The sequence below is a fragment of the Anolis carolinensis genome, chromosome 1 (genome assembly GCF_035594765.1).
Source record: "Anolis carolinensis isolate JA03-04 chromosome 1, rAnoCar3.1.pri, whole genome shotgun sequence".
NCBI classification, from domain to species: Eukaryota; Metazoa; Chordata; class Lepidosauria; order Squamata; family Dactyloidae; genus Anolis; species Anolis carolinensis.
In genome coordinates this window covers 71927731-71952572 of record NC_085841.1, presented here as the reverse complement: position 1 = coordinate 71952572, position 24842 = coordinate 71927731, and the positions used below count along the sequence as shown (strand labels likewise).

Here is a 24842-nt window from a genome sequence, read left to right as displayed (position 1 = left end):
AATCCAGAACGTTGGATAAGCGAGTGTTGGATAAGTGAGACTCTACTGTATTTCCAAACAGCTCTTAACGTCAGGAAGTTCTTAATTTTAGGTGAAATTTCCCCCCTTCCCTGCAATTTGAATCCATTGCTTCCTGTCCTAGCAGCAAAAAACAAGCTTGCTCCATCCTCAATGTGACATCCTTTCAAACATTTAAACATAGCTCAGCCTTTTTTTCTCTCCAAGCTAAACATACCCAGCTCCTCAAGCCATTTCTCATAGGACATGGTTTCAAGACCTTTTATCATTTGAATCAGGAGCCCCCAGTGGCATAGTGGTTAAAGCCTTGTGGCTTGAAGGTTGGGTTGCTGACCTGAAGGCTGCCAGGTTCGAATCCAACCTAGGGAGAGCATGGATGAGCTCCCTCTATCAGTTCCAGCTCCATGTGAGGACATGAGAGAAGCGTCCCACAAGGATGGTAAAAACATCCGGGCGTCCCCTGGGCAACGGCCAATTCTCTCACAATTCTCTCAAGAAGCGACTTGCAGTTTCTCAAGTTGCTCCTGACATGAAAAGAAATCATTTGACTCACCCTCCTCTGAGTACATTCTACCTTGTCAATACCCTTCTTGAGTTTTTGAGTTGCAGTTCCCAGAACTGGACACAATATTCCCGGAGAGGTCTGGCCAAAGCAGCAAAGATCTAGACACTATACTCCTATTGATGTTGCCTAGACTCTTACTGGCTTTTTAAGCTGCCACATTACAGTTGACTCGCATTTACTCCATTCCCTGTTATCACTAAATGCTGCCCATTGCTTTATATACTAGAAAAAAATAGTTCTAATAAAGCATTGCCACTTTCCTCAAATAGACATTTTTGCCACAAAAAAAGGCTGTGCTGGCTAGTTGTGCTGGAAGTTCTTTTTAAAAAAATGGTATGACACAGTTGTCCATTTTATCATATAGGTTTGCCTCGTAATTATTAGGACTTTTATCACATGGGATGCAGCTGTTTACAAAATCGACACTTGGCAATTCTGGATTTTCAATAGATTTGAAAACACAAGGGAAACAATGTGGTAGAGTTGGACAGATCCCAGGAATAACTGTGTCATTGTCACTTTGGAGAAGGAATGGCACAAGTTAGTCTCCCACCTTCCTCCTGGTAGAAACACATGTATTGGATAGAAACACATGAACACATCCGGAACTTCAATAATTTAATAAACAAAGCTACATTGTGAAAATTAGTCTTACTCAAATCAGTTGGAGTAAAGCTGAAGAAGTGCAGCAAGTTTCAGGTTTTAGCACCTTGAGAACGAGTCCTTTAAAGTGTTAAGACAGGGAGTGGTTTAGATATGGATAAACGATGGTATGTTTATGTAACAGCACAAAAATTGCTCTCTCATTTGCTCACTGGAAGAAAAAAATGCTTTAAAAAACAAGATTTGTTCACAGTTTTAGGGGATTTATGAAATGGAGGTGATGACAAAACTGCTGATGAATTCCAAGGCAATCATATTGCAAGTCCAAAGGCACTGACGATACAGTACATAGTCTTGTTTTCCCATCTCACAGTGCAGGTTCCTACCCAAAAGAAAAAGCACGATGTTAGGTGGCCACACTGCAAAAGAAAAATACAGTAAGTTCTTCTACTAATGCAACAGTATTGTTCGTAAAGAAAAGGTCATACTCTAAAAATGGCAGGTTCTATGTGAAAAATGTTAACATACCAATCCAAAACGCTTAACTTTTATCAAAACTCTTAACTCACCATAACCTTTATACTCCTGAAATTCCCTCATTCTTCCTCAACTTCTTTTCCCTCTTTCTCTTCACCCACCAACATGCTCCAAACACTGATTCCTGGAATGGGGGAAAATGCTGCTGGTCCTAAAAGCCTTTTACCAAAGAGTCTGGAGGGTCTCAGTAAAAAGTGTGTGGTGGTTGGTGACTGGCAAGATGGGCAGAGGAAGAAAAGTAAGACTTTGATAGGACTTAACTACTGAAATATAAGGAGTCGGGGTACATGAAGAAGAAAGAAACATTTGCTATATTCAAGAAATTGCCTTATGAACGAGCTAACTCGGGATGGTGTAGCAAGATGGAAAGCTGGCAGGATTTTTCTTTCTCGGAGATGAATAACTTAATAGCGGAGACATGAAAAGGCATCAATTCGCCAATTTTCAGTGGTTGAGATGGGAATCACATTATAGCCAATTAAAATTTTGCATGCCATAAACAGTATGTGAACTTTAAAGAATATAGTATTTTTCATATCCTACACTGAACCAAATCTAGGTAGCTACGGAGATGTCAGGCCACAACTGTGCCATTGTACACATATACATGTCCACACATTCTGGAAAAAATGCAACTTCAGTTTTTTTGGGATGGAAAAGCCTACTTCCAGCTCCAAAAATATTTCTGAAACACCCCGAAACTGTACAGCTATATCTTCATTTTCGAACTGAAACTTGCATTTTACAGTTTGTGCCTTGCCGGGGTGGGGGGGAGAGGGGCACTATTCTCTTTCCTGCTCTAGACCAAAGAGGGGTAACTTTATCCATCATGAACGCTGAACTTCATTTCAGGATGTTCACAGAGGCCACAGTCCAGTGGTGGGCAAGCCAAATTCACAGAACTAACTGCACCAGCTTAAAGCCTAGTTATTTGCAGATTTAGTGGGTCAATTGAAACTTTCAAAATAAGAGAGAAAGAACCTGAACAAAAATCATGTTATCACAAAATGATGGCAATATGAGAAAGGGGACATAGCCTTCCAGCAAACCAAAAGGCTAGGCTGGAATTCTAGAAAAATGTGATACAGCACAACAATCCGGCATATCCTGTCCCTGTTCCAATTCTAGTTAGATCTAAGACAACCCAACACTAAGCAACCTTTTCAAAATTTACATTCATGTAATCTGAACCACATCACTCAGCAATGAGAATTACTACACTGTTTGGCAGAAATCTCAATCTTATCCTATAACATATCTTATATCTCCCACCTTGCTGTCCATCATCCACACCTTGATGTAATAAAGGGATATGTCACTTGCTCTCTGATCATCTTTATCTGCTGTTATCTAAAGCCCATAACCAAAAGGTAAGTGTGTGTGGAGGATTATTTCCAAAAGAGACTGCTACCAATTATACAAACAACTTGGATAAACTAAAAATATATATAAATGTTCTTATACCATCAGCAGAGTTATCCCAGAAGCAAGAGCTTGCTGTATGAAGTCCAGCACCATTCTTTTGCATAATCACACATGTTACTATAAAAAAAGAACACTGTTATAAAAGGGCTACATATTGTATTATTTCTGCTTTTAATTGTAAAATTGGATATATAATTGTATTTTATACCCTTTTAAAAATCAAAGCATTACTTTGAAAGGAGTTACTGGAAAAACATACCCTTCTATCCTACCTCTGCTGTTTTAAGCTTTAATGTTTAGTTTTACTTGAACCCACTTGTAAAGAGGTATGATGACAGGGATGGAATCTTTTTGGATCCCACCGCTGCCACCAAATTGCGAAGGATTCAACTTCTACCTCTATGTATCCTACTTTTCAATGTTGTCGCTGCCACCACCTTTGAAAGATGCTTTGCTCAAATAATAAGCAACATTTGAAGAAGCAGTAACTTATTTATTTATAGCACAAAGCTTGATAGTCGCAAGAATGTTATATCTTGAGGTGAATGATGTTACTTCTGTACAGTAAGTGTTGCAAGATTTCTCAATAGTTTCACTGAGCTTAGTATGGTATCAGCTTTATATGACTTGTTTCTTTCAGTTAGGAATACTGTCCTTCTTGAACTTAGTTGATCTGTACCCGGTCAAACTTGGACTGGGGAGTTTAACTGGTTAACCCTAGTCCTCCATGACCTAGGGATGTAGCCTCAGCTCTTTAGTTATCCCTACTAAAGGCTCAGCAACTTTAATTTTAGCCCTTCTCCGCTAAAACTCTCTAGCTGCTCAACTTCCTCCCACAATCTCTTCTCTCGATCTCACTCCTTTCCCACTGAACAGAACCAACTGCTCTGGTCAACCGACAAACTCCAACTGCCCAATTCCAACTGCTAAATTTGAATTCTAAGGCTTCCACCAGCAAGGTGAAGCCACGCCCCTTTTCCTGGCCATGCCTTAGAGGCTCCCAACTTCTGTATAAGAATAGCTGAAATATATAACCTTAAACAGTCAACCTAAACATAGCAATCATGAATAAAACACAATGATCAAGACATCTTTACACCACTTTTGTCAAAACCATAAGAAAACAAATGCATCAACTTACCAACGTATTTGAATGGTTTCCCGAGCTTTGTTAGCTGGCTTAGAATTTGCTCTACGACACTTGTAGTCCATTGGTTCACTTTGCTGTGCATATATGCATTGCCACCTATTGTACCTTCAATGGCCTACAAACAAAGAATTTTAATTTCAAAGTCCTATTCTAAAAGAATGTATTCATCTCAAAGAGTTAGAATTGCTACGTGAAAATTTTGTCATGCAATTCAAGCCACACAGGTGACGCCAAGTAATAGCACATGCTTCCAAAACAAATCAACAGACTGCCATTTTGAGAAACTGAACTGCTAATTTTAGCTTTAATCTTTGGAATGGTGAATTCTTCAAAGGTGTCTCAAATTACTGAAATCATTAGATATTTGTAATAAAAATTAGTGGCATGCTGAACAACAACAAATAATTTTATTTCAGTCAATGATCACAATCAAAACAGACACCAAGATAAGTGAAACACAAGTTGAGGCATCAAAACATAACCTGCAAAACACAAGAGCCAGGAAACAATGCCAGCCAAAAACAAGACTTAGCATTTGTGTAACTGAATAGCAGTGAGGAGAGCTGAGAATCTTTTAAGACTGTGATAACATCCTGCACTGGCAAGCTACTGCTGCAACACAAAAAACAACTTTGGCCATGATTTCAGGAGCCAAAAGATAATCAATATAAAACCTTTCAAGTCTCCCTGGTATACAGGTTAATACAGTGTTGCTGAACGTCTCAATAGAAAGAACAGTACAATAAAATGTATCTCACAGTTTCTACCGCCTGGGCCTCACAGGGATATAGATGTTCACAATATGGTACATTGTTATATCTTCCCTCCAGCACTGCAAGGGAGCACATTAAATTTAGTCAAGGCAATTGCTTTCCTGTGTATTGGGATTATTAGATTACCTAGGAACACTGCAGGAAGAAGAACCCTCTTCAAAAACTGAGAAAATGGAAGCTGTTTTATTTAGTTGGTGTCTACTGGATATACGGTATATACTTGAAGATAAGCCAAGTTTTTTAAATCTCTTTTTAGGGGCTGAAAAAGCCTCCCTGGCTTATAATCGGATCAAGGTCAAGCCAGGCAGCAGAGCCTGGAGACTACAGTGTTTTCTTTTCCAAAACCTCCCTTCTCCGCTTCTCCTCCCAGGCTGGAGTTATCTTATTTTTTAAGAGAGAGAGAGACAAGGGAATGTTTTCAAAAGCGAAAGGAGAGTGAGTGACAGAACTTCTTGCAAGCCAGGATGAAGAAAAAAGATTGCATGGTGGAAAGGCAAGAAAAAGAGAGACTCTTGCAAACTTGCAGGATTTATTATTATTATTATTATTATTATTATTATTATTATTATTATTATTATTAGGCTCGGGCTGTGGCGCAGGCTGGAGAGCAAGCCAGCTGTAACCAGCTGCAATGAATCACTCTGACCAGGAGGTCATGAGTTCGAGGCCCGCTCGGAGCCTATGTTTGTCTTGTCTTTGTTCTATGTTAAAAGGCATTGAATGTTTGCCCATATGTGTAATGTGACCCGCCCTGAGTCCTCTTCGGGGTGAGAAGGGCAGAATATAAATGCTGTAAATAAATAAATTATTATTATTATTATTATTATTATTATTATATTATTGCAAGAATGTTTGAATCAATAGGGAGGGAAGGAGGGAAAGAAGAGCAACAGAAGGTGTGTATTTCTTTTTATTCCTAAGGAAACAAAAATGGGGTGGGTTTTTTGGGATAGGAAGGGAAGTTTTAAAAAGCCCTTTCTGGCTACTTTTAGAGTTTGAAAAGGGATAAATAAAAGAGGTGGGAAAGGGGAGGAGAAAAGAGGCCAAAATTGTTTTTAGGAGGGCTTTGCTTGCATTTCTTCCTTGGGCAAATGCATGCCCCAAGCTTGTAAATAATATATAGATTTCCCCCTACAAATACATTAATTTAATATATGAATTTCCCCCTCATATGTTTGGAAGTCTCTGCAAGTCCTATAAAGATGTAATTCTCTCTATATAGAGCAATGTCTAGATCAGGAGTCCCCAAACTAAGGCCCGGGGGCCAGATGCGGCCCTCCGAGGTCATTTACCTGGCCCCCGCCCTCAGTTTTATAATATAATATATTGTATATACATATAATATTGATAATAATATTATAATGTAGTACAATATAACACTAATAATAATACCATATAATAGTATTAATTATATATTCTATATTACATATAATATTAATAATACTATTACAGTATAGTGGTATAGTTCAATATAGTAATATATAATGCTAATGTGCTATGCTAATAATATAATATATTGTATTTACATATAATTTGTAAGCCACTCTGAGTCCCCTTTGGGATGAGAAGGGTGTGATACAAATGTAGTAAATAAATACAGTCAATAAATAAATAATAAATAAATAAATTTTAGACTTAGGCTCGCCCAAAGTCTGAAATGATTTGAAGGCACACAACAACAACAACAACAACAACAACCCTAATTAACTTGACTATCTCATTGGCCAGAAGCAGGACTACACTTCCCATTGAAATCCTGATAAATGTATGTTGGTTAAAATTGTTTTTATTTTTAAATATTGTATTGTTCTTTCATTGTTGTTGTTGTTGTTGTTGTTTTTGCACTACAAATAAGACATGTGCAGTGTGCATCGGAATTTTTTTGTATTTTTTTTTTCAAATGATAATCCGGCCCCTCAACAGTCTGAAGGATTGTGGACCGGCCCTTGGCTTAAAAAGTTTGACTGGTCTACATAGATAGATATTAATATAGATATAGGCCTTTTAAATATGCACACACACACAGAGATGTCTAGATAGATGTAAACATAGATAAATGGGACTTACAAATATTGCAGGAGGGAAATGCAGAGGATTTGCAAACTTTTCAGGGGGGAAATGCAAATATGAAATTAGTATATACTAGCTGTGCCCAGCCACGCGTTGCTGTGACGAAGTATGGTGTTATGGGAAATAAAGTATTGAGGAATTGGTGGTAGTTAAGGTAAAGGGCAAAGGTTTTCCCCTGACATTAAGTCCAATCATGTCTGACTTTGGGGGTTGGACTCATCTCCATTTGTAAGCCAAAGAGCTGGCGTTGTCCATAGAGTCCTTCAAGGTCATGTGGCCGGCATGACTGCATGGAGCGCCGTTACCTTCCCGCCAGAGCAGTACCTATTCATCTACTCTCATTTGCATGTTTATGAACTTTAGGGTTGGCAGAAGCTGGGGCTAACAGTGGGGGCTGTCTCCGCTCCCCCAATTCAAACCTGTGACCTTTCGGTCCAGAAGTTCAGTAGCTCAGCGCTTTAACATGCTGCGCCATCAGGGGATATTATTTCCTAAAGCTTGTGAATATACAATATTTCTGATTTTTTTTTGTGGGAGGCAAGTATGAATGCTGCAATTAGGCAAAATGATTAGCATGTAATGACCTTGCAGCTTTAAAGTCTGGCTGCTTCTTCCCTGAGTGAATTTTTTTGTTGGGAGGTGTTAGCTGGCCCTGATTGTTTCCTGTGTGGAATTCCCGTTTTCAGAGTGTTGTTCTTTATTTAGTGTTCTGATTTTAGAGATTGTATTGTTCTGTTTTATTATACCACAGTAATTTTTATATATTCTGATTTTAGTGTTTTTGAATACTTGGAGCCAGATTGTATTCATTTTCACGGTTCACAGCAACACAATAATAATAATAATAATAATAATAATAATAATAATAATAATAATAGTAATAGTAATAATAATGACTTTGGTAATACACACTGCTTCACTCCCTTCTCAGCTTCCTTTCTGGAAGAATCCTTTCTTGGGAGGTGTTAGCTGGCCCTGATCGTTTCCTTTGTGGAATTCCCAATTTCCCTGCTTTCAGAGTGTTGTTCTTTATTTACTGTCTTGGTTTTATCCAACATTCGCTTATCCAATGTTCTGGATTATCCAACACAGTCTGCCTTTTAGTAGTCAATGTTTTTGTAGTCAAGTGTTTTAAATTCATTGTGATATTTTGGTGGTAAATTTGTAAATACAGTAATTACTACATAGCATTACTGTGCATGGAACTACTTTTTCTGTCAAATTTGTTGTATAACATGACGTTTTGGCGCTTAATTTATATAATGATTACCCAATTTGATGTTTAATCGGCTTTTCCCGAATCCCTTCTTATTATCCAACATATTCACTTATCCAACATCCTGCCAGCCTGTTTACATTGGATAAGTGAAACTGTACTGTATATTTATAATCTTATATTATCTGCTTAGAACTGGATTATATGAGGCCCCTTCTACACAGCTGGATAAAATGCACACTGAAGTGGATTATATGGCAGTGTGGAGTCAAGATAATCCAGTTCAAAGCAGATAATATAAGATTCTAAATGGGTTATATAGAGCCTTGCGTCTACACTGCCATATAATCTAGTTCGAATAAGATAATCTGTATTTTATAGGCAGTGTGGAAGAAGCCTAAGTGAGGCCTAACTCTGCCTGTCCCCTGGGCTGAGTGGGTTGCTAGGAGACCAAGTGGGCGGAGCTTAGCCTTCTAATTGGCAGCAATTGGCTAAAAACAATTATTCCTCTCCCTCTAATTAGGACTTTATTTTTCTTTGTTGTCGGAACCTAGGGACAAGGATGGTGGATTGTGCTGCCAAATTTCTAGGTTCTGGGGTTTGTACAATTGTTGTTTAGTAGCGGGGGGACATGACACCCTTAGTCATTTATATATATACTAGCTGTGCCCGGCCACGCGTTGCTGTGGCGAAGTCTGGTGGTATGGGAAATAAAGTATTGAGGAATTGGTGGTACTTAAGGTAAAGGGTAAACGTTTTCCCCTGACGTTAAGTCCAGTCATGTCTGATTCTGGGGGTTGGTGCTCATCTCCATTTCTAAGCCGAAGAGCCGTCGTTGTCCGTAGACTCCTCCAAGGTCATGTGGGATGACTACATGGAGCGGCGTTACCTTCCCACCGGAGCAGTACCTATTGATGCACTCACATTTACATGTTTTTGAACTTCTGGGTTGGCAGAAGCTGGGGCTAACAGTGGGGGCTCTGTCAGTTCCCCCAATTCAAACCTGCGGCCTTTCGGTCCAGAAGTTCAGCAGCTCAGCGCTTTAACATGCTGTGCCATCAGGGGACATTATTTCCTAAAGGTTGTGAATATGCAATATTTCTGATTGTTTTGTTTTTTTTGTCTGTTGGAGGCAAGTATGAATGCTGCAATTAGGAAAAATGATTAGGATGTAATGGCCTTGCAGATTTAAAGCCTAGCTGTTTCCTCCCTGAGTGATTTTTTTGTTGGGAGGTGTTAGCTGGCCCTGATTGTTTCCTGTCTGGAATTACCTTGTTGTTTTCAGAGTGGTGTTGTTTGCGATATTTTATATGCTTCTACTGTCTGTGGCCCTGAGAAAACAGAGGATTGGCCAGACTTTGATGATGGGAATCCTTTGTTGGGAGGTGTTAGCTGGCCCTGATTGTTTTCTGTGTGGAATTCCCCTATTTTCAGAGTGTTGTTCTTTATTTAGTGTTCTGATTTTAGAGATTGTATTGTTCTGTTTTATTATACCACATTAATTTTTATATATTCTGATTTTAGTGTTTTTGAATACTTGGAGCCAGATTGTATTCATTTTCACGGTTGACCGCAACACAATAATAATAATAATAATAATAATAATAGTAAGGATAGTAATGATAGTAATAATAATGACTTTGGTAATACCCTGCTTCACTGCCTTCTCAGCTTCCTTTCTGGAAGAATCCTTTCTTGGGAGGTGTTAGCTGGCCCTGATTGTTTCCTTTGTGGAATTTCCAATTTCCTTGCTTTATTTACTTTCTTTATTTCTTTATTACTGTCCTGGTTTTAGAGATTATATTGTTCTGCATTATTCTATCCTAGAAATTATTTCATATCAAAGTAGAATCTCACTTATCCAACATTCGCTTATACAATGTTCTGGATTATCCAACACAGTCTGCCTTTTCATAATCAATGTTTTTGTAGTCAGTGTTTCAAATTCATTGTGATATTTTACTGGTAAATTTGTAAATACAGTACAGTAGAGTCTCACTTATCCAACATAAACAGGCTGGCAAAATGTTGGATAACCGAATATGTTGGATAATAAGGAGGCGTTAAGGAAAAGCCTATTAAATATCAAATTAGGTTATGATTTTACAAATGAAACACCAAAACACCATGTTAGACAACAAATTTGGCAGAAAAAGTAGTTCAATACACAGTAATGCTATGTAGTAATTACTGTATTTATGAATTTAGCACCAAAATATCACGATATATTGAAAACATTGACTACAAAAATGCGTTGGATAATCCAGAACGTTGGATAAGCGAGTGTTGGATAAGTGAGACTCTACTGTAATTACTACATAGCATTACTGCGCATGGAACTACCTTTTCTGTCAAATTTGTTGTATAATATGATGTTTTGGTGCTTAATTTGTATAACGATTACCTAATTTGATGTTTAATCAGCTTTTCCTGAATCCCTTCTTATTATCCAATATATTTACTTATCCTGCCGGCCTGTTTATGTTGGATAAGTGAGAGTCTACTGTATATTGATCATCTTATATTATCTGCTTAGAACTGGATTACATGAGGCCCCTTCTTCACAGTTGTATAAAATGCACACTGAAGTGGATTATATGGCAGTGTGGAGTCAAGATAATCCAGTGCAAAGCAGATAATATAAGATTATAAATGGGTTATATAGCTGTGTTGAAGGGCCTTGAGTCTACATTGCCATATAATCCAGTGCAAATTAGATAATCTGTGGAAGAAGCCTAAGTGAGGCCTAAATCTGCCTGTCCCCTAACTGAAACCTGGCTGTCCCTTGGCTGGTTGCTAGGCAACGAAGTGGGCAGAGATTAGCCCTCTAAACTGGCAGCAATTGGATAAAAACAATTATTCCTCTCCCTCTAATTAGGACTTTATTTTTCTTTTCTTTTTGTTGTATCAACCTAGAGGCGTGGATGATGGGTTGTGTTGTCAAATTTCGAGGTTGGGGGGCCTGTAGTTTTGTTGTTTTGTCCACTGCCCTGATGCCATCACTCTTTTATATATATAGATAGATAATCATAGAGCTATATCTAGCCCTGCATTGTTTATATAGGCATTGAATGTTTGCCTGTTACTATGATGGAAGCCAGCCTGAGTCCCCATGGGGAGATAGAGCAGGATACAAAGGAAGTTGTTGTTGTTATTGTTGTTGATGATGATGATAATAATGATGATTATTATAAAGTTATTGTTGATACCATATTGTTTTTGTTGACCCTATTTATGCACTTACAGAGTTAGCTTACTGTTTTTCTTTGAAATACGGTAAATATTCAAAAAACATTTACCCCACTTATGTCTCAGTTAATGTAATTTTATTGGTATCTATTTTTTATTTTGAAATTTACCAGTAGCTGCTGCATTTCCCACCCTCGGCTTATACTTGAGTCATTAAGTTTTCCCAGTTTTTTTGTGGTAAAATTAGGTGCCTCGGCTTATATTCAGGTCGGCTTATACTCGAGTATATACGGTATATCATATTCTGCCTTCTCCACTTTTTCTGTAGACTTTGATTTCCAGACAAAACTGGGGGGAGCACCTGCCAATTACATTGTGTGTAGTCTTGGAGTGTATGAGTTCTTAGTTATTTCAATTTGACAGGTTACCAAAAGTAATAGTGCTTAACAAAGATTAGCATTACCTCTATGCTCTTCAATGTATAGCATATTTGTTGTATGTACCTGTTACTGATCATGAAGGAAGTTGCTACAACAGAAGACTAGTAACAAAACACTGGTATCTTGGCAACCTTTAAAACCAAGCACATTTGCCCTAAAACTAGCCACCACATGGATTCTATACCTGTAAGTCACAACTTATTTTTAAGTTAAGAGTTGAATACAATGGAACTTAACCTGAAGTACGAACATTAAATGCAGAGTTCAGTCCCACTGATGTCACTGCTTGAGTTCAAGTAGCTTCAAACAGCTTACAGATTAGGCTACGGATAAGGTCATATTACATAAAGCAAAGTCCTAAATCGGATGCGTTTAACCATTAAAGAGAGATAAAAACTTTATGAACACAGTTCTGTGTGGATGACAAGAAACTAACAGAATTATAGCTCTCTACTGATTTGGGATTCAATGGAAAACACAGGGAACACTGCATTCACAGGTATTTAATATTTAATGGTGCCAGGCCACTAGAAGACCGGAATTCTTCCCACAGAAGGTGCTTTCAACCATCCTTAAAGAGTTCTCCCGTTTTCCCCTGCCCAAGCTCATCAATGCATAAATCCTCACATTTGTGGATAACAAGTTCCAAAGGCTCCAGGAAATGAAAGGGGTGGGAAGAAAGGGAGAGAATAAGGTGGGGAAATATGTGTTTGTGAACGATCTTCTCACAGTACAACACTGGACAGAAAACCAGGCCTTCGAGACTTTGCCCTACCCCTCTTTACACTCCCTTGAAAAAACAGGTTATATATTTAAACTAAAATTATACAGCACTAGCTCTCAACCTGAAGTCTTCCAGATGTTTTGGATTTCAGGATAGAGAAGTGACAGGTTTAGGATTCTGAGAGTCGGAAGTCCAAAATGTCCAGAGGACAATTTTGAAAAGAACAACCTTATAGCACAATGAGCTGCAGACACAAGGGGAATTGGGAAAGAGATGAATTGATCTCTGCCCACGTTTTGCTCTTTTCTCTTTTAATTTGTGGAAACAACATTGTATATTTTATCCAGCCATAGTTGGAATTAAAAATCTACATATTTCAAACCAAATTACATGATTAAGCTAAAATCTTTAAAAGTGACAAATGACACAACAGATATCTATGTAAGATTCCCTTAAAACAAATTTAAGATCACTATTTTAAGAACTGGACATTATGATGCCTGTTAAAATGTTACACCTGGCATTCTGTTGGTTAGCCCCAACTAGAATAGACTTAACCAATTGCTGAATAATGAATAAACACATCAGTAAATTTCACTGATTGAAAGGGCTTACTCTCGTCAGGACTAACAAGATTCAGACTGGCAAGTGGGTATTTCCCCTCGAAGCAGTAGACTTACTATTAAAATGTAACAGTATGTACATGGCCATGCTGTATGTTGCAAGTCATTTCTGACTGATGACAATATAATGTGAACATATCACAGTGTCAAGTTTTGGGGTCCTCTGTACTCCTCTGCCCAATAGGGTCAAAAGGAGACCCTGTTGACACCGCTGCCACCAGTTCTCAGACTACAGGCGAGATTTCCCTTTAAAGGCTGTTGGAGCTAAATTTCTCTTTCCCTCCCCCCCCCCCCTTTTCATCCTCTCAGGCTGAGACAGTGTGACACAGCCAAGGTTATCCAGCAGGTTTCCATGGCCAAATGGGGATTCAAAACCTGGACTACAAGTCATAGTCCAACACTCAAAATCTCTATACCACGCTGGCTCTCTCAACAATTTAAAAGTAGCATTTCTGTTCTCCAAATTATAGCTGGGGGAAAAATAGCAAATGCAGATTTGCTGCAAGATTATGTTATAAAATGTGTCATAAAATTGTCCTACCTCTTTTATGATGTTGCTTACTTCATCCACAATAAACGCAGTCTTTAAAAACAGAAAATAAAAAAAGAATGTGAAACCAGAAGTGCAATTTGCTTTGTGTAAAATTAGATAAAATATAGTTGCAAGGAGAATACTCAAACTTCTAATGTTAATGCATGCTTTACCATTACTCTCAAATATTGCTGACCAGCAGAGCTACCAATAATTAAAACAATCAGGCAATTATGGTATAAAAAAGAAAAAGGAGGAGATGAGTTCATTTAATATTTTTGGGTGTATTTATATATTATTTAAATTACTTACACATGACTTGATTGTGGCAATCATATATAGCTGCTAGTGGTAACAAAGGAGAAGGCCTTCTCTGTGGCTGCTCCCAAACTGAGAGGTCAGGATGGCAGTTCTTGCTGTCTTTTGGACAGCAGATAAAAATATTTCTGTTATACCAGGCCTTTACAAATTGATGAGAATTTGGTTACTAAAGCTGTGTGGTGCTGTTTTAAAGATTTTTTTAAGGTGTTTTAGGTAGTTTTAACACATTTTGATACTGAATGTTTTAATTTACAAACTGTTTAACTGTATATTTATATTTTGATTCTTATTTTTGTATTCTTTACTGGTATTGTTTTTAAATCTTGTTAGCTGCCTTGAATCCTGCTATCAGGAGAATGGCTGGATATAAATAAATAATAATAAATAATATAGGAAGAAAAATAACAGCCCGGGAAACACACAAAATACCAAGGAAGGAAGAGAAAACAGAAAGTATGACAAAAATGTGTTTCAGGAGCCCTCTGCCCTTGTTTCTGCTTAATCAGGCAAAAGGAGACCCAGGTTTCATCTACGCTATAGAATTAATACAGTCCGACACCACTTTAACTTGTAGTTTGGTGAGGCACCAGCACTATAACAACAAAAACAATAATAACAACAAAATTTTATTTGTATCCTGCCTTATCTATGGGGACTCGGCGGATTCCAACACAACAGGCAAATATTTGATGCCTATAAAAATGAAAACAATAAAAATTTAAACAAAGAACAATACTGTTTGGCAAAGAAGACTACAGATCCTGTAAAACAGTGGTTCTCAACCTGTGGGTCTCCAGATGTTTTGGTCTACAACTCCCAGAAATCACAGCCAGTTTACCAGCTGTTAGGATTTGAACAAGGTGCCTAAAAACAAACATAAAAGTGAATGGCAAATCATCTGGGGACCCACAGCATGAGAACCACTACTGTGAAACTACATCTCCCAGGATCCCACAGGCAGTTGGAGTGGTGTCAAGCTGCATTAATTTCACAGTGTAGATCAGGCATGGGCAAACTTCATCCCTCCAGGTATTTTGAACGTCAACTTCCACGATTCCTAACAGACTACAGTGTAGATGAATCCCCTTTGTTGAACCCCCATCACCTTTTCCAAGACAGATTTCCTCTTCTCTTTGAAAACTGATGGGGCTTGGATGTCTGCCCCTTTGACTTAGAGAGGATTACAGAACAACTGCTTTTGGGTTTGTCAATTCAACAATTGAAAATACTTTTTTCAACTCAATATAATAACATATAGAAATAATAACATTGTAATATAATAGTGCTGATATATCGTATGTAATATTGTAATAGAATATATTGTATTGTGTATATATCACAACTTATGATATGGTACAACATATTATATACTGGTAATAATAATACCATAGTACAATGTACTGGTAGTGTATTATATATATTGTGGTATAATTGTGCAGTGACCCAGGACTGTTTTTATCGAGGGCATTGAATTGTTGTCAACACTGTGAACCGCGTTGAGTCCCCTTCGGGGATGAGAAGGGTAGTATATAAGTACCGCAAATAAATAAATAAAAACACAGTACAATACAATAATATATATAATAATACAGAATCATAGAGTTGGAAGAGACCTCATGGGCCATCCAGTCCAATCCTCTGCCAAGAAGCAGGTAATCGCATTGAAGCACCTCTGACAGATGGCCATCCAGCCTCTGCTTAAAAGCCTCCAAAGAGGGAGTCTCCACCACACTCGGGGCAGAGTGTGCCGAACAACTCTCACTGTGAGGAAGTTCTTCCTAATATTCAGGTGGAATTTCCTTTCCTGTAGTTTAAAGCCATTGTTTCACGTCCTAGTCTCCAGGGCTGCAGAAAACAATCTTGCTCCCTCCTCCCTATGACTTCCCCTCACATATTTATAGATGGCTATCGTGTCTCCTCTCAGCCTTCTCTTCTGCAGGCTAAACATGCCCAGCTCTTTCAGCTACTCCTCGTAGGGCTTGTTCTCCAGACTCTTGATCATTTTAGTTGCCCTCCTCTGAACACCTTCAATGATTCTATATAATTGTATAGTATATATTACATATAATATTACTAGTAATATTGCAGTATAATGTGTTGTTATTTTTATATAGATGTAGATGTGTTTTGGGAGGTTGGTTACTTTTGTCTTTGTTCAGCTTTTCACAGCATTGGATGTTTGCTGCTGTACCTTGGGGAGGTAGGGCGGGTTAGAAATAAAGTATTATTATTATTATTATTACTCCAGACATATCTTTTGCTACCTGAATATATAGTCAGCCCTCTATATCAATGGATCTGCATCCACACATTCAGTTTGTAATTTTTGTAAAGTTCAAAGAGCAAACCAATTTGATATAAAAACCACTTTTTACTACACGACTGCATTGAATGGGATTGGAACATTCCTAGAGAACACGGAAGGCCCACTGGATTTCTGTACTACCGGTCTCCTCCCACAGCTTCAGGCAGTATGGCCCCTGAAGGAGGACAATGGGGGCATCCACGCTGATGAATTAATGCGGCTGGGGAGTCTATAGGGAAGGGCCTTTCCAATCCGCAGGGGAAAGAGAGCTTCACGGAGCCACACAACGAGTAAAGGGAAAGGGGCGGGTCCTCCCGCGGCGTCTCCATGGCAACGCCTGAGGGGACTCCACGCGACTAGGCCTTCCTCCCGTCTCCGCTCTCCATTCTGCCCCGAGCGGGAAATGAGAGCGACGGCATGCCATTCAAACCCTGTTACCTCCTCCGCAGACTGAAGCTCGTCCATCTTCCGTCTCCTTCCTGAGGCTCCGACACCGAGCCCGAGCTCCTGACTCTTTGGCTGTGGCCGTTACAACCACGCATGCGCACTCAGACAGCCAAGGCGGCGCGACGGGGGTTCGCGGAACGCCCCTCGAGAGACAGAGAGAGAGCGCTGTACTGCTTAGTCTGCGGCGGCGTAATTGGCACCACCTACTGTGTGCTCTCGACCAATCATCGACGCGAGAAGGACAGGGGGGGAGACAGTTGCTGGGATAGCCAATCGTGTGGGATTTGTGCTCTTGCGTTAATCAATCCCGATTTTTTTTAACCACGCCCTGCGGCGTGTTCCTTTGTGTGTATGTGGCACGCGCAACATAAACTACAGTAAAGAGTCCTCAGAGTTCGTGACCGTAGAGATATACAGGGTAGGTTAGCACTTCTTGTTAATCCTGCAGAGACGTGGAATTTGCATTGCAGCCAAGTACGATGTTTACAATGGGAAGATTAGGGCTGTAAATACACTTCAGAATTCATATTCAGTTTCGTATCAGATTGACTGATATTGATGCAACGCTATGCGATTCTGGGATTTGCACTTTGGTGAGCCACCAGTCCCTTGAGGCAGAGAAGGTTTAAAGGCATTGTAAAATTGGCAGTCTTATGATGCCAAAGCACTGAATCATGGTAGTTAAAGCGTCAGACTGCATTAACTCTACAGTGATCAGGCATGGGCAAACTTGTGCCTTCTAGCTGTTTTGGACTTCAACTCCCACCATTCCTGACGGCCTCAGGCCCTGGTGTAGATACACCCTGAGATAAAGGGATTGTTATGGTGTCCTTGTAGCAGCTTTGGATGTCCTTTTAAGGGAGAAAGGTGTTTCTCGTGGTTGCTAAAAATGCAAAACTGCCATAAACAGGCCCATAAGTATTTTACATACACACACACACACATATCATAGCTGAGCTGCAAGACCAAGAATAAGTCAAAAGATCTGGCTATGGTGACACAACCTGATGCTTCCACCAGCAACATAATTGAGTTGGAGAGGGCTATCACAGCACAGTGGTGAATCCTGGGGTAAGTTTTGGAAGCTGAGGAAGGAAGAAGACAAAACCAGCTTTCACAATCCCCCCCACCCACCAAAAAAAAAAAAATACATATGAGCATCAGGTGGATTTATGCATGCAAATGTCACAGACACAAACAAGTTCCTGGATCACCTTGACAGCATCTACCCAAACATCCAATTCACCATGGAAAAAGAAAACAAAGGAAAACTGCAATTTCTAGATGTTCTCGACATCCGCAAACCCACTCAATAATTGGGCCACACAGTTTACAGAAAACTTACACACATGGATAAATACCTTCATAAAAACTCCAACAATCACCCAAGTAAAAAAAGAAGCACAATCATAGCTCTGACAGACCGTGCAAAAAGAATCTGCGGACCCCACCTCCTCCAAGGTGAACTAAACCACCTAAACAGGCCAATGGATGCTCCACCACTAACATCAGAAGAGCTACAAGGCCAAGAACAAGCCATGAGAGTAAAGACAAAGATCCACCCAGAGGAAAAGTGTTCTTACTGTACATCAAGGGAACCACTGGTCACATAGGGAAGCTGATGGAGCTGATGAAGAAACACAACCTACAAACTATCTACAGACCCACAAAGAAAATCCAACCAGCAAAAGACAAGAAGGATCCTCTCACCTCTGCAGGAGTCTACTGTATACCATGCAGCTGTGGACAAGTCTACATAGGGACTACCAAACGCAGCATTGCCCAAACACGAATAAAGGAACATGAAAGGCACTGCAGACTAACTCAACCAGGGAAGTCAGCCATAGCAGAGCACTTGATGAAGCAACCTGGACACAGCTCACTCATCGCCCCTTCCCCAAACTAGTCAATCTCTAGTCACCCCGAATCCCTCTGTCACCCTCCAGTCCCCTCAGAAATCCCAAGGTCTCAAAAACACCATATTTTTCTTTATTTTCCCCTCTTCATTCATTCTCCATATTGTCTTGTCCTTAGATTACCTGACCTACTAACCCAGAAACTGCGTTCACCTTACCCGCGGATACCGAGATCTGTCGTTACTCCCTTGGTATCCATGGATCATTGCCCTATGCTTCCCCTTCGACCCCCGAGCCCCCATATGAGACCCCCGAACCCCCTTATCCAACCCCCTGCTCCATAGGTGTCCCAGTTCCCCTGAGAGAGCCTCCATATTTGCCAATTTCTACTTTTTCCTTTTTGACCATGTATTCTCTTCATCATAATTCCCTTGCATGCAGCCCAATACCAATCCCATAATCCATACCGACACTAGCTCCCATGGATACTGAAACCTGCTGGGGTTCCTCCGGTATCTGACAGTTTCTTCTGTTTTTTCCCCTTCCCCATGGGTCTCAGACAACTTATCTTTTGGGTTCTCTCGCTATCCACAGATCTAATATCTTTTCCTTTTTATATTTTTAAATGTCTTTTTTATACTTTAGCTTCTCCGCCATGGGTGCCCAGGGTCTCCGCAGGGTCGGGTCCCCCTTGACATCCATATGTCCTTAGCCCCATGGGTATTGGGCCTCTGCGAGGTCGTGTCCCCCCACTATCCGCGGGACTCCTTTTGTGTGTTTTATTAATATTTCTATATTTTATGTTTTACTATAAACCATTGGAGACTGAAGTCACTCAGAGTGATCTTGGTGACCTTTTGTCAGCATTCCTTGACCTGGGAATTCCTTCCAGCTGTTTTCCCAGTCATCATCTCTTAATGATGTACTCAGTCATCTATCATCTGTGATCCATAGACTGTGCAAAGACAACAGCCTTCGGAGTTGGATCACCTGTTTATTGTGCAACTACTTGGACATTTCAAAAGACACTCATCAACTTGGCATGACAGTTCCTGTGGTGGAGAGGATCATGCCCTGTTTTCCACAATGACATTTCCCCTTTCCAAGTAATGGATTCATAATCCCATCATCTTTGATAATATTTGCAGTTGGAAATACAAAGGACACTGGTTCAGAGTAATCAGCCTGTGGGATCTGGGTTCATGATATCAATCTCCAAAGACAATAAAATCCAGGGGACTTGATATTCCCCACTGTTCGTTCCTAAGTTGGGACAAGGTTTTGTTCCCATGTCAGAAGTGACTTGAGACACTGCAAGTTGCTTCTGGTGTGAGAGAATTGGTTGTTTGGAGGGACGTTGCCAAGGGGACGCCCGGATGTTTGATGTTTTACCATCCTGTGGGAGGCTTCTTTCATGTCTCTTGGGACAAAGTAATCCACTCACAACCCATTTCAGCACCTTTGTCTCCTGGACTCTCTCACCCTGCTTCAGCCATTGGACTGAGGGAAATCTACATTGGAGGCAAGGAACCTTTTCCCATTGGCCGACAGGTGCCGCAGTCCTGCCTCTGCAAGGAGTCCTTTCTGACGTCATCTGGGCTTGGCCAATCACGGCAAGGTTGGGTCCAGCTGAGAGGGAGTGGGAAATTCAAACAAATTATATAAAAATGTCTGGTTTTGCTATGTATGGTATCTCATCTTATTTTGGCAGATTATTTGAAGCTGACTGAATACCTCAATGGCTTCTTCTTCAACTTGGTGAGCTTTATTTAGAAACATTAGGCTTCTCACTCGCCAGGTGCATGGACTCACAAGGACGGCTGATCACTGATGCCGGTTGTCACTTATCGGACTCGGTATCCATGCCTCAGGTTCTGGTATCAGTGACTCGGATCTCACTATCTGCGGCTGTTTTACATTTCTCTATTTCACTGGGAAAGAAAGGTGACGTGTGTGTTTGGGGAAGGGAGGCAGGAAGGAAAGAGCCACAAAGTTCTCTAGGAGGCATTGTGAGGCCCTCTTAGGGCTATAGAAGGGAGAAATGGGAGGGGAAGAAAAAGAAGAGAAAAAGAAGGGAAAGGAGAAGGGAGGGAGGGATAGAAGGAAGAGAAAGAAAAGGGAGAAAGGTATGAGGAGAGGGAAAGAAAGAAGGGATGACAGCAGAAGGCTGTACCCCTTCTGACACCCAAGCAATGCTGGATAGATATGCTACCTGACCATATAACACAGTTTCAAACTCCTTTATATGGCAGTGTAGATCCAGCCAAAGTCTTTATCAGTCCATGATGTCTTAGAATAATGCATGGCTCAAACTTTGGTTGTCCTCCAGTGCTGCTAATCATCAGAAGTTGCCGGAAAGCCTGGTCTCATGAGTCACTTCCTTCCTAATTGCCATGTGTGTTATAGAGCCCCTTGAGACATACAGCAGTTTTGTGTATGCCTTCTTCACAGAGCTGGGTTAAAGGGTGTTTCTGTGCCAGCTACTTCACAAGCACTAGGTTGACTTTGAACCCTACCAAGAAATATGAATGACAGGTACACAATGTGTTCTATGTTATCTGTCCCCTGTCTTTGCCTTTAGTAGATTGCAACCATAACCATGTCCAAAAATACTAAAGTTTTGGCAAGAGGTTTTCATCTGAATAAGCTTTGTAATATGAGAAAAATCATTTATAGAGGTATATTACTGCTTCTCTCATTATATGAGGACAAAAATAAGAACCTACCAAGCCAAGACTTCATGGTATTTCTAGTCTGTGCTGCAAAGATAGAAATAGTAAAAGCATGGGAGGAGGAAATATAAAATGTATCAATACAGAATAGGATGAACAGAATATGGGCCATAGAGCACCCTGTGTATTTTTCCTCTTGTTTCCTACAATAAACTACATAAACTAATGTACTCTAGTCTGCTATAGATATCAAAGATTCCTAAACTCCCTATCTTTCTTTTTCTCTGTGTCAAATATTTCTAAACTATATTTCTGGTTTTGGTTCCACTGTCAAATTTGTATACTGCACAGAACTCTCCCCAGATGTTTCAACAGCACTGGAATGAAATATTTTTTCAAACATCCCAAGGTGGAGGACAGCTAGTGCTACTCTGTTCTCTCATGTTTATTTATTCCCTGACACATTTGAAGATCTAGCAATCCAGAACGTCTTCAATTGATTTTCAGAATCACCACTACTTTCTTCTTCCTTTAGTTCCTTCTAGTTCTCTTTTCTGAGAATTAATTATTCAATTAATTTATTTCCTCTCTCATACTCACTATCACTGGTCAAGTGATTTTTGTTCTTAGGCAACATTTCTTGAAGTCGTTCATGAACTTAGTGGTTATTATGTCTGGCCCTGCCACTTTCTAATGCTACAGATTTTGTAAATATCAGTAAGAGTAAATGATAAAAGCATACTTGTTGGCTGATGAAGTTTACAAGATACTGAAATTTCCATTTGGAGGAATTCCTGTGTCTCAAGTGGAGAGCTTGCCTGCATGAAGGGTCATTTCATTTAATTCCCTTTTGTCTTTCATGTGATAAGTAGATACTGCAAAGACAAACTCAATGACATGTGAAATGTTTGAATATTTAGTATTGTTGAATCTACATAGGCAAGAAAATGTGGATTTGCCTCAAATCCACTGCTGGATATCCCTATGATGTTTGCTGACTTCTGGTGAGTAATTCAAGTTTTCTTGCTATACTCAGACTTTGGTCCCTTTTTGGCAAAGTCAAGGGATGTTCTTGGTCAGAAAACCCCTAAATGTTGGCTCTCATGTAGAGGTATAAGCTAGCATCCTTTACTGGAGTTGGAACCCCATGGAGACTAACTTATTGAGAGAGGGAAGGAGTGACATTAACAGGTATGAAGGAAGCATGCGACTTGAGTACAGAGACCAAATAAAGATACAGAAAAGGGTGTCAAAGGTCAGACGCCAACTGAGAGCCAAAATATAGTTTATTAAAGTAATAGTCCAAAAATAGTTCAGTAAATTAACAGAGACTTGAAACACTTAATCTTCAGTGTTATCTGGCAGTAAAAGCAGTAAAAGCGCCAAAAGCATTAATTGGCATATAATCCGGATTAACCAGAGATATAATCCGGATTTAACATAGAATACTTACTCAGCCCAAAAGCTCAAAACGGGCTTAAAATGGCAAAACAAACAAAGACAGTTATGAAGCCCGAAAAACTTTCCCAAAACCCAGAAGTACAACAGCGATTCCAAACTGAAACAAGAACCCAAACCAGGCTAAAAAGCTCTTTGCTGTGAGCGGCAAAAACAAGCGAAACTGGAAGACGCTGAAGAGTTAGCGGCAAACCGCTGCAGAGACAAACGCCGAGCCAGGAATTAAAGGAGCAGAACGCTGTAACGTAGTCAAGCTGGTCCGAAGTCGGGATAAGGAGAATGCGTCAGGGTCGGAAACAAAGCCAGTAGTCAGCAACAGTAGACAGCCACAAAGACAGGAACGACACCAAGCCGAGTTTGGGAGCGAAGAGATAAGCTGAGTTGAGTTCCAGTCCAAGGTCCAAGAGGTGAAGTCGTCACAAGAAGGTCCACGTCATGGAATGGCACAAAGAGCCAAGATAACGGAGGCGAACAGCAGCTAATGCAAAATAATAATAACAGTGCAGTCCTTGGAAACCCACACAATTCCAGCCCTCCATTGCAGAATAACCCGGATCAAACTTACATCTTTTGCAAAGTCCCAAGCCAGTCTTCAGAATCACGTACAGGAAACCCAATGGCGCCCAGCAACACCTTGCCACACGCAAAGCATAATGACCCAACACCCCCAATTTATTTAGGTTTCCTTGGGCATCCAAACCTCTAACGCCCTTGGATCAGGTGTCCCAAACCCCTCATCAGAATCTGAGCTCCAAACAGCCAACGCCCTTGGATCAGGCATCCCAAACTCCTCATCAGAGTCAAGATCATCCTGCCCACACCCAACTCTATCCACACCTGTGGAACTACCCTCATTCCTCCAGGCAGACCATGTGGGATCTGCTTCTGAAGATACCCAAGTTTCTCCAGCATTTACAGCATCCATGGACCCAGATTCCTCCCCAAGATCCTCTGGAGCCCGCGCTCAATCTATGCCAACTTCCTCCATCACCATTGGTTCCTCAGCATCCATTTCCAGCTCAAGATCCCCTCCCAAGTCCCCACATGAATCTTCCTCAGAAGACTCCTCATCAATCTCCCTGATTCTCTTCCTGTATAAATCTTCCAGCGAGCCCTCCTTGCGAGGGTTCTTCCTTCCTCTCCTGCTCCCTCCATTATCACTCACAGCCTCAGAAGACTCATTCACAACAAAGGGCTAATAAAGGATAGGAATTATCTAGGTACTGACAGACATTATTCAAGTATTGATGCGTCTTTGCTTCAAATATAAAACACTATTCCAGAAAACTGGCACATTATATGGCAAGAATGTGTTTGGAGTAGCTATGTTAATCCTTATACCCCCTTGCACAGTTTTTTTTAGAATATCTGTCCCTTTAGTTAGTTTGAGGTTTGCCCATTGCTAAATAGTTGGGTAATGAGGATGAAGAATAGGATACTGGCTAGAAATTTCACAAAAACAATGGTTGTTCGCAAATGAAAAGAAATACATGATATTTTGTGTGGGGTTCCCATTGGAAGGAATTTAAGCAGTCCTTCTTACAGGTTAAGTTCCTAAAATAAGCCTATTATTATCTCTCGGTTCTCTGATTTCTTCCAGTCCATACCATCAAAGAGCTGAGCTGGATAGACTTGCAGATGTGTGGAATTCTCCTTCACCCCACCCAGCTGTGAAGAATATATGATTGGAAAGTTGAGAAAGAAGAAAATGTTATCACCTGGATCTGAAAACATGAGCCTTTGATATGGGTAAGATAGGTGAGAAAGTATCAATGGCAATAGCAAAAATTACTATGTATTACAATATATTAGTAAAACATCAGTGAATAACCATATGACACATCAAGATATCAAGGGTAAAAAAGCAATTGTCATTTCTAGTAAACGAAAAGTCTCTGTTCTCAATCTGAAATTTTGC

General features: G+C 40.1%; 2 protein-coding genes across 7 annotated transcripts in view; one reads left to right on the top strand and one right to left on the bottom strand.

Moving 5' to 3' along the window:
* Nucleotides 1–1188: 1188 nt before the first annotated feature.
* dynlt1 (dynein light chain Tctex-type 1) lies at nucleotides 1189–17108 on the bottom strand. 3 transcript variants are annotated; one of them, XM_003215768.4, is made up of 5 exons: nucleotides 16930–17108; nucleotides 13875–13916; nucleotides 4290–4413; nucleotides 3188–3265; nucleotides 1189–1568 (listed from the first exon to the last, which is right to left on the bottom strand). In XM_003215768.4, the coding sequence occupies exons 1-5, from the start codon at nucleotides 16954–16956 to the stop codon at nucleotides 1498–1500; spliced, it is 342 nt and encodes a 113-aa protein (XP_003215816.1). In that variant the 5' UTR covers nucleotides 16957–17108; the 3' UTR covers nucleotides 1189–1497. The 3 variants fall into 3 exon arrangements, with proteins under 3 accessions (XP_003215816.1, XP_008121619.1, XP_062832852.1); XM_008123412.3 differs by lacking the exon at nucleotides 13875–13916; XM_062976782.1 differs by lacking the exons at nucleotides 13875–13916; nucleotides 16930–17108 and adding an exon at nucleotides 5057–6490.
* A 61-nt stretch (nucleotides 17109–17169) lies between these two features.
* Nucleotides 17170–24842, top strand: part of sytl3 (synaptotagmin like 3) — a 42664-nt gene continuing 34991 nt past the window's right edge. For 3 of the 4 annotated variants that reach the window (XM_062976746.1, XM_062976734.1, XM_062976743.1), the window contains exon 1: nucleotides 17170–24673. The gene's annotated coding sequence lies outside the window, so the exon portion shown is untranslated. The remainder of the gene's footprint in view (nucleotides 24674–24842) is intronic. The other variant, XM_008123380.3, reaches the window with a different exon arrangement.

Coding starts and splice junctions, on each gene's coding strand:
- dynlt1 (XM_062976782.1), bottom strand. CDS start 5,146: ATGTGCTCCCTTGCAGTGCTGGAGGGAAGATATAACAATGTACCATAT. Junction 4,414..5,056: donor AGGCCCAGGCGGTAGAAACT/GTGAGATACATT, acceptor CTTTGTTTGTAG/GCCATTGAAGGTACAATAGG. Junction 3,266..4,289: donor GAAACCATTCAAATACGTTG/GTAAGTTGATGC, acceptor CTTTTTTTATAG/TAACATGTGTGATTATGCAA.